The sequence below is a fragment of the Gobius niger genome, assembly GCF_951799975.1.
Source record: "Gobius niger genome assembly, chromosome: 8".
Lineage (NCBI taxonomy): Eukaryota > Metazoa > Chordata > Actinopteri > Gobiiformes > Gobiidae > Gobius > Gobius niger.
Genome location: NC_136859.1, coordinates 21,997,747 through 22,006,747, shown reverse-complemented (window position 1 = coordinate 22,006,747; position 9,001 = coordinate 21,997,747). Strand labels below are relative to the sequence as shown.

At 42.6% G+C, this 9,001-nt stretch overlaps 1 protein-coding gene across 1 annotated transcript; it reads left to right on the top strand.

Moving 5' to 3' along the window:
* The first annotated feature begins 4,340 nt into the window (after positions 1–4,340).
* tent5aa (terminal nucleotidyltransferase 5Aa) lies at positions 4,341–7,324 on the top strand. Its single transcript, XM_079562127.1, has 2 exons — positions 4,341–5,520; positions 5,945–7,324. The coding sequence occupies exons 1-2, from the start codon at positions 5,095–5,097 to the stop codon at positions 6,722–6,724; spliced, it is 1,206 nt and encodes a 401-aa protein (XP_079418253.1). The 5' UTR covers positions 4,341–5,094; the 3' UTR covers positions 6,725–7,324.
* Positions 7,325–9,001: the final 1,677 nt, after the last annotated feature.

The following is a 9,001-nucleotide window of genomic DNA, read 5'->3' as shown; positions in this document are numbered from 1 at the left end:
AACCAGTGGATAGGTTCACCGTGTCTGCAACTGAGGCATGGAGCCAGGGCTGGGCTACAGATACCTGCATGTTTGTGTGTAAGAATTTGACTCATTCAAGGATTAGAATACTGCAGTTGAGTATCTTTACTCTTCCTTCCACATAAGACTTTACAGAGGAAGGCAAAAGTGCACAATTAATCTGCTGCATTGACCACACCGTAAAAGTAATTACCGTACAATCATATAATAGGATAAAATGGAACAGTGATTATCAGAGATATCAGGCAACATATTTAACACTTTTCCACCTACATTAGGCACAGCATTCACACTCTTATTGATACACTAATGTATGGAGACACTGGAGGCAAAGTGGATGAAGTGTCTTGCCCAAGGACACAACGACTATGCACCGTCAGGAGGCAGGATCCAAACCCCCGACCTTCCAATCATGAGATTACCCGCTCTACCTGTCACCCCACTGTCATGAGAAAGAAAGTGGTTGATTTTAGTTGTTTACAAGTTACAGTATATTCAAGGTATGAATGTGGGGCGTCTCATAACACATACACGGCCCCACACACACATTTTTGCAACACTATTGCCATTCACTTTAAAAGAGATGATTGGGCACAGTGTTTAAGTGATGGGATCTCAGAAGAATTGTGCAGTCCCCTCTGGTGCTGCCTCTGGTGCTTCAGCTGGATTGGACAGTGACAAATGTGGATGTAGGAGGTGGATCTAATCTGTGCACAAAGCTGAACAGATGGGTGAAACCTTAGTCGATTGTCTCAACTGAGGTGCCTGTGTTTCTGTACAATGTGATGGTGGTGATTTTTTTCTTTTTTTTTTTAAAGTTGGCATTTTAATTTGACTTCAGTTTTTCTACTTCCTACTTTTTTTCCATAAGATTTTGAGTTCCCCATAACTGCATAACCTGTCCCAATAAAGTGTGTTTGATGCCAGTTTTTTCTAAAGCAGCTTTGCGTAATGAAACTTTTATTTGTAGCCACGAGCCAAACTCCTGGGCTTATGAAGCCATCACACTTCTAGCACTTGAGATAAGTGTTATGTATCTCACGGTCGACTGCTCTGACATGTCCTTACTGCAAATGAACATGCCCATCAAAGACGCGGGCTGCAATTAGGCACAGTTACAGTGATGCAGAGATTATCAAGGCGCACTTGAAAGCATTTTGAAAGGTGTGGCAGTTTCCCAGAGGGCCTCAGAGAAGATTTCAAATAATGTCCAGGTGGAGAAATGCTGTCATGCCGTTATAAAAGAGGAGACGGCACTCATAGTCCCCACGCCGCTGCAGGTCTGGAGCTTCTAACCGCCCCTCAAGCACTTTAGCAGCTGCTGTGTACTTCACTCTCCATTGTTCCAACAATTGCTGGAGCGACGATGCACAGGTCTGTCTTCAGTGGGGACGCACTATCACAATAATGTTCCCATTTAATGGCTCTACGCTCTGGATCAAACCTACAATTAACATCAACAAAACAGAAAAACTAAAATAATTCACTGTCCAGCATAGCATAATTGAGAGTGAGATGGTAAACACGTTTCCCCAGCTCTTAAATCAAGTCTCACATCATGTCTAACATCTTTACCCCCTTCACACCTAGACATACTGTAACTCTCAACGCACCACAATCAACCACTTTCTTTCTCATGATCAAAAAGAGTAGAAATAAAGGCTTTGTCTGTATACGAGGGCATCCTCAAAGACCTAAGTTAACCCTGAAACGGTTTTGATGGCCAAGCGATCCTCCAGGTTTTCAGTGGATGAAGCTCAGCAGCGCTATTTGACTGAAAGCGCCTGGGAATCTCATTTGTGTCCCCTCCATGTGCCTTTGAACCACCACCAAAACCAACTATCCCGTCGGCATTGGGAATATCTCTCTTTCGACAGCCGGGCCAAACTAATGTGAGCGTATTGGAAATCCAGTCACCACTGTGAAAGCAAGAGCGCAGGGATGATGAAAAGTGCTGCAGAAAAGTGAGGATTGAGCGAGGCATTGGTGGGCCGTTATGTCATAGTTTACATACCAGTGAGGAGTCCACAAGCTAGGCAGATGAAGACCAGTGGCAATAAAGTCTTGCACATGTACGGAAATGATTGAGTTGGTGACTGTAATTACTGCATTCTCATTTGTCTGTAGACTTTATTGTCCCTGGAGGGAATGTTGTCCACAGCGCTTGACCCACACTTCAACTTGTGCCTCAGAGCGACCTGGCAAGTGCAGTGCAGGGCTATATCTCCAGATCTTAATGGTCAGGTACCTGCTGGAGCATATTTACTCAAACTAGAGCAGGAATAACATGCAAACTCCCAAAAAACTCTTTAAAAACACTCTTTAAACAGGGCTGTGGGAACCCAGGGTGCTGAGGGTGCTGCAGCACGCCCTGGCGGATGGTTTGCACATTGCAGGCAAAAACAATAAATGGGAAATAAGCACAGAAAAGTATTTTTTGGGGGAAATCTTGTCCCTCAGCACCCGCTAACCGAAATATCTTTCCACGGCTCTGTCTTTAAAACATAGACTTAACATTGTATTTGCACTTGTCTAAGTAAAAGTGAACAGAAAAGCTCACATGTCTTGTCTTTCAGGTTTGTTGTGCATCCTGTGTTGACATGGATCAAAATGTGAACGCTGACTTAACAAGCACATAACGGTAACTTGAAAAACAGAACCGTTCTCTTTGAGTTGGAGAGTAGAGGCTGGGGATTTGTCAAGACACAACATAAAGTTTCATTTGTTTTTCAACATCTTAGTGGGTGTATTCCACAATATATGTACGACATAAGTAATGATTGGAGAAAGCAGACACACACAGACACATGCACACTCTGACAAATGTAAATTCAACTCCCACCATCAGATAAACAATATTAATAATAGTGGGAGCAAACAAATATGTTTCCTTTTACATTTTATGTTTCAGTAGTCCCACAAGAAGACTTATCAGTGTGTTTTGGCAGTTTGAAAACAAGTAAATACAAAACCAGGAGACTGATAGATTTCCTGCTTGCTGTTTTATGACAATATTATGTAGCGCTACACCATGCATTATTTTATGTGTAAAAAATATATTTGTATAGTTTAAAAAGTTCAGGTGTGTCGGTGGCTGTAAGAGCCAGTTCTATTAATTACATGGGATTTTCTTTGGAGAGATCCAAAGCCATACTTATTGAACCGGATCATTTTCAGTGACTAACGACTCGGCTGAACTGGCTATATTACTGTAAAATCATTTTAACAATGCAAATTTTCCCTGTACCATAAATCCGTTAGGATGTATGGCTGGCACAAACAATACACTGGAAAGCATGTCTCTACAGTTTTGCTTTCAGTTGCCTCAAGCTGTAAGGTGCATCTCCAGTACCACACCTGTTAAACTCATCCTCTGACCCGCTCATTACTTTATTACAGCTTCCATGTACGTTTCCAGATGTGGCATTGAATTTCACGACCTGTCAAACATGTTCCAAAGCAAAGCGTGAAAACCAAACAGAATTTAAAAAAAAAACTACACTTGTCTCATTCATCTCACAGCTGACGATGGGGAGTAGCTTTGTGTCTCCTGAGCTATATCCTTAAACCAACGCCAGGGAGTAAATGGGATCATGAGGTTTTACAGACCGGTCGGGCTTCGGTGACGCAGAGCTTTACATTGCCTAATAGATACATTGACATTGTCTCTCTGACCTTATGGTTGCAAGACAGTGTGGACTTTTGAATATAGTAAAGTAGGCTATATTGTACCACTGTTATATTATATGCATTCACACTACTATTCAAATAAACATAACATGGGCAAATGTTTAAACATACTCTTACATACTTACATACTTTTATTGGAGTAAGTGTGCAGGATTTTTCACACTATATTTATACTGCTTGTATGTAATGTTTTACATATAAGTCATATTTAGGTCTTGGGTTCAAAGGTTACACAAACTCTAGTTGAGATTAAGCTAAGAGTAACCACTCCGTACGACATCCTGAGCTAAACACATTAGGCGTCTGGGGATAACAGGCTTATTAGATTATTGAGAAATTATTTGGTGTCTATTTTGAATGTCAATAACAACATGTTCTTAATCTTTTAAGTCTTAAGGCAGTGTACACCTTCCCATCTACTCCTGGATATTCATATGGCATTAGCCTACAGAGGGCGCCATGGGTACGTGCAGTGCAGCAGGCGCTTCTTGACTTCTTCCCGCACATTTATCTATTAAAGTCTTTCTTTAGTTTAGTAATCCCGAACAAATGCATTTGAGTAAAACGTGGCTAACTCTGCAACCAACTATCTCAGCCGGCCAACTGAGTGGATAATGTGCAGGATCTCTTAAACTGCTAACAGCCCGAGGGCTACCTCATAAGCGTCAGTCTGGGTGCCATGTCAATCACGTGTAGTGGGTGTGGTGAAGGACGGCTGCTTCTCCGCGCGCAGACTTCACTCAAAGCCACGGCGCGTAAAGACTGGGCAGGCTGAGGCTGGTGGCGGTCAACAAGTGAATTGTGATCGCGTGTGGGGGGGAAAAGGGTTGGATTTCATGCGCTTGAGTGAAATAAAGAATAGGGAACTTTATACGTATGTAGAAGATGCGTGGAAACTATGCAGCAGGAGTTCTGAGAGGAGGTCTGAAACGGCCGTGAAGACGAAGGAGGTGTGTGCGTCAAACTCCAGCCGAAGATAAGTTTATTCATGCAAATTCATCAAATCCTAGGCGTGCCTTCGGGCGATGGAGTCACGGACGGAAAAGCGAGCCCTCCTCCTGGTTCATTAGCAACCTTCAAAGACTGGGATGCGTAGCGCTCAGACGCAGTGACAGATGCGCCGTTCATGTTTAGGGAGAACAACGTACTGGAAAAGAGAAAGTTCAGATTTACGCGCGGCGTGGCTTTACTTTGGATGTTAAGAACAAGCATTCATCTCCATTTTTGGGTCTTTTTTAGAACACGACAGACTCTTTGGAGAAAACCTCTCTGAGCAATACGCAGCATATGGATACATTTCCTGACGCTTTATTTCTTTTCATTCGTGCGTAAAAGCGCTTAATTGTTTTCGCTTGTTTTTTATTTTTGTATCCCTTCAGCGCAATGTCAGAAGACGAGAGCGGCTCCGCAGACATTTCTGTCAGTGACTTAGAAAATAGTAACGTGAGTGTGCTCAGCTGGGACCAAGTGCAGCGTCTGGACTCAATCCTAACTGAGACCATACCGATCCACGGCAGGGGCAACTTCCCCACTCTGGAGATGCAGCCGCGGCAGATAGTGAAAGTGGTGCGCAGCCGAATGGAGGAGAAGCACATTCACGTCCGTGAGGTGCGTTTGAACGGCTCCGCGGCCAGCCACGTACTGCACGAAGACAGTGGACTGGGTTACAAGGACCTTGATCTCATTTTCTGCGCTGATATGAAAGGAGAAAGTGCTTTCCAGACTGTGAAGGACATAGTGTTGGACTGTCTCCTCGACTTTTTACCCGACTGTGTGAATAAAGAGAAAATATCGCCCCTAACACTAAAGGTACTCCTTTTGCTTACTTGTAGCCTATACATGTGATACGATTTAATTGTATTTATTTCCATCGGGGTTGAAGGCAATTACACACCACAGATTTGTCAATTAGATTAGTTCAACGATAGTAAAATGTTGCTTTTCTGCGGTAAGAAGATTAGATTAAACCAATTTAGAAGGGATCCTGAGCTCAGGCACCTATGCCCCACATCCAAGCAGAGGCTTATATTTGGGTCAATAGCATTAATCACACCAGGCTTTGGACACACACTGGAAACAGTCATACATTATGAGATTAAAATGTGTCAGTTTAAAGTACATTTCTTAGGTGTACATATACAGTACCTACTATGTAGTATCATAGGATTTTCTCACATGTGTTTTCTGAATAACACATTTCTTGTGTCTGTCTCCCACTTGCGTGTTGACACAGGAGGCCTATGTGCAGAAAATGGTGAAGGTGTGCACTGACTCGGATCGCTGGAGCCTCATCTCTTTATCCAACAACAGAGGGAAGAACGTAGAGCTGAAGTTTGTGGACTCTTTGAGGCGGCAGTTTGAGTTCAGTGTGGACTCCTTTCAGATCAAACTGGACTCACTGCTTCTGTTTTATGAGTGCTCTGAGAACCCCATGTCTGAGACCTTCCACCCCACGATTATGGGAGAGAGCGTCTATGGGGACTTTGGTGAGGCTCTGGACCACCTGCGGCACAAGATGATATGCACCCGTAACCCAGAGGAGATACGGGGAGGGGGTCTGCTCAAGTACTGCCACCTGCTGGTGAGGGGCTTCAGGGCTGCCTCGGAGTCTGAGATGAAGTCTCTCCAGCGATACATGTGCTCACGGTTCTTCATAGACTTCCCCGACATTGGTGAACAGCAGCGCAAACTGGAGTCTTACCTTCAGAACCACTTTGTGGGCCTTGAGGACCGCAAGTATGACTACCTAATGACCCTCCATGGAGTGGTCAATGAAAGCACAGTATGTCTGATGGGACATGAGAGGCGGCAGACTTTAGGGCTCATAGCTATGTTAGCGGTGCGCGTTTTGGCAGAGCAGAATGTCATTCCTAATGTAGCCAACGTCACCTGTTACTATCAACCTGCTCCTTATGTGGCAGACGGCAACTTCAGTAACTACTACATTGCACAGGTCCAGCCAGTGTTCGCCTGCCAGCAGCCTGCCTACTCCACCTGGCTGCCCTGTAACTGAGCCCGGCTTGAGAGGGAGGGACCCACTTATTTTAACAGGCAGCTCTGCCAAACAGCTGAGAGACTTATAAAGGAGACTTTATAATGTTTTGCATCAAAGCTGTGTTTTCCTTCATAAGTTTGTGTGACTAGCAAACAAAATACAGTTGGTCTTTTCTTGAAGTGTGAATATCTCACATGTAAAAAGACTAACTTTGCAGATTATGACATGAATAATGGCTGATAAAACAGGCTGTTATATCAGTTAAATGATAAGGCTGCTGCTGTGGCTGAATGTGCTTTCTGGGGGTGTGTCCAGCATTCTAAAGGGACACAAGACATTCAGATGAACTGGTGAGATGGTGCTTACAGTTTGGATCCCAAACACACATCTCACCTCATAAAGAGATTTTTATGGTTGTTTACAGACCAAAGATCCTTCGATTGTTTCTTCTGTTAAAACCCAGTTTTGATGGGCAAAAAATTAACTACATATGAAGCTAGTGTTTCTTTGCGAATGTGAACATGTGTTTTGATAAGTGCCTAGTGCCTGCTCAGGAGGAAAAAGAGCAGGCTAGCCAACCGACGTTTGTGAACTTAAGCTCTTCTTGTTAGTTCATAACAACCGAGCAGTAGCCTCCAGACTAAGAATCATGAATGTAACATACTCCAGCACAGTCATTGCTGTGTGCATTTGGATGAAAAATGGCAGCCGTAAAGATGGGACAAGTTGTTGCAGGATTCACATTTTTCATTTTATAAAGTGGGGCTCGAAAAATGTGCATAAAACAACAGGTTGAGCTCTATTCCTGAGAGTAACTAAGGTTTACAGATGTGTTTAGATCATCAGCAAGTTAATACGAGTTTGTATTTTTCCTAAATGGTGGTGCACCCTTATTTAAGGCCAGACTCACAGAAAACGCTAGAATGGCTATTGGTTGGTATGTACTCTAAGGCTCTCTCTAGAAAAGATATTTGCCGACACATTGGATGATGAGACACTGTTTGCTGTAGCACCCGGGCAGGGAATTCCTCAGCCTCTGCTCAAGAGCTTGAACTTAGGGCCTGCTCTGCAGACCTTGCATTCAAAGGCCCACACAGGATTTTGGGTTGCAAAATATCATTAGCCTAATTTAAGTGGCTGCTTGGTGCTAAACAATTTGTTAGTTGGTTGACAATAGTAATTGGACCAATATCCAGAGGGAGTTTGGTGTAATGTGAGAGCAGTGAGTCTGGACAGATGGGTGCAGCTGGTAATGTGGTTGTTCTGAGGCTCGATGCATTGCAGCACTGCTGCTCCTGGGGCTGCTGCTCTTGAAAGGGAACATAGTGTGAATCAAGATAACACTTAATTCTGCCTAAAATGTGTTTTCATAGGGTTATTCCACATATGTCTGTATGTTTTGTTTATACTTCACACCTATCAAACTGTATATATGACATTCTTCAGCTTTGCCAAATCTCATAATAACATAGTGTTACTCAAATAACAAAAAGACCAGCAACAATCCATTGCCACAATTTTTTCTGTGTCAAACCATGGTCAATAGTTTCTAGTTTGGATTCCACAGGTCATGTATAGTTGTTTATTCTCAGTGAAGTCCTAACAGCTGCCTAGTTATCTCCTGTCTGCCCGTCCTTTAGTGATTGTGCCTAAATCAGATAGATTGTTGGTCAGAGCATTGTCTTGTATGCATTGTCTGGGAAAAAAATGAAAAAAATCAGTTTCTGTAACACAGTCTTTTACAATCACCATTTAAAAAAACTTAAAAGTCATTGTGTCTATTTTTATGATTGTTATTATTTTTATAAATGTTTGAGACACTGCAGATGTTGCAGTTTTGATCTGTGATAAGGCTTCAAAGGAGATGTTCTCAATAGATTTTGCTATGTTATGTGTAAAATGGGTCAAAATGTTCATGTTGTTTTCATCAATAAAATATACAAATAAACATATATATGGCAGTTTTTGTGATTTTTTATTTTTATATATTTTTAAGTCTGGAATAAGACTACTCGATGTTGCTAAGAAATTGCATATTTTATGCTCCAATTCCAAAGAGTAGTTGACTGACATGTTTAAAACTTTATTTATCAAGTTCAGGATAACAACTTGGCAAAGGCTGGATTTGGCTCCTGTACCTTGGATTTGACACGTGAAATGATCTTAGCCTGAACCTGCTCCACAGCCAGGTCTAAACTATGCCCAGTTCTGCCAGACTGGGTGGTATTGTTTCATGTCAAGGGATTTGCATCCACTTGGACACTATTGTGTCTTGAATATGTTTGCTTGATCATC

What these genes read in the sequence shown, in the direction of transcription:
- tent5aa (XM_079562127.1), top strand. Translation starts at nt 5,095, where the DNA reads ATGTCAGAAGACGAGAGCGGCTCCGCAGACATTTCTGTCAGTGACTTA. An exon ending in TATCGCCCCTAACACTAAAG is followed by an intron (nt 5,521 to 5,944) that starts GTACTCCTTTTG and finishes GTGTTGACACAG; the next exon opens with GAGGCCTATGTGCAGAAAAT.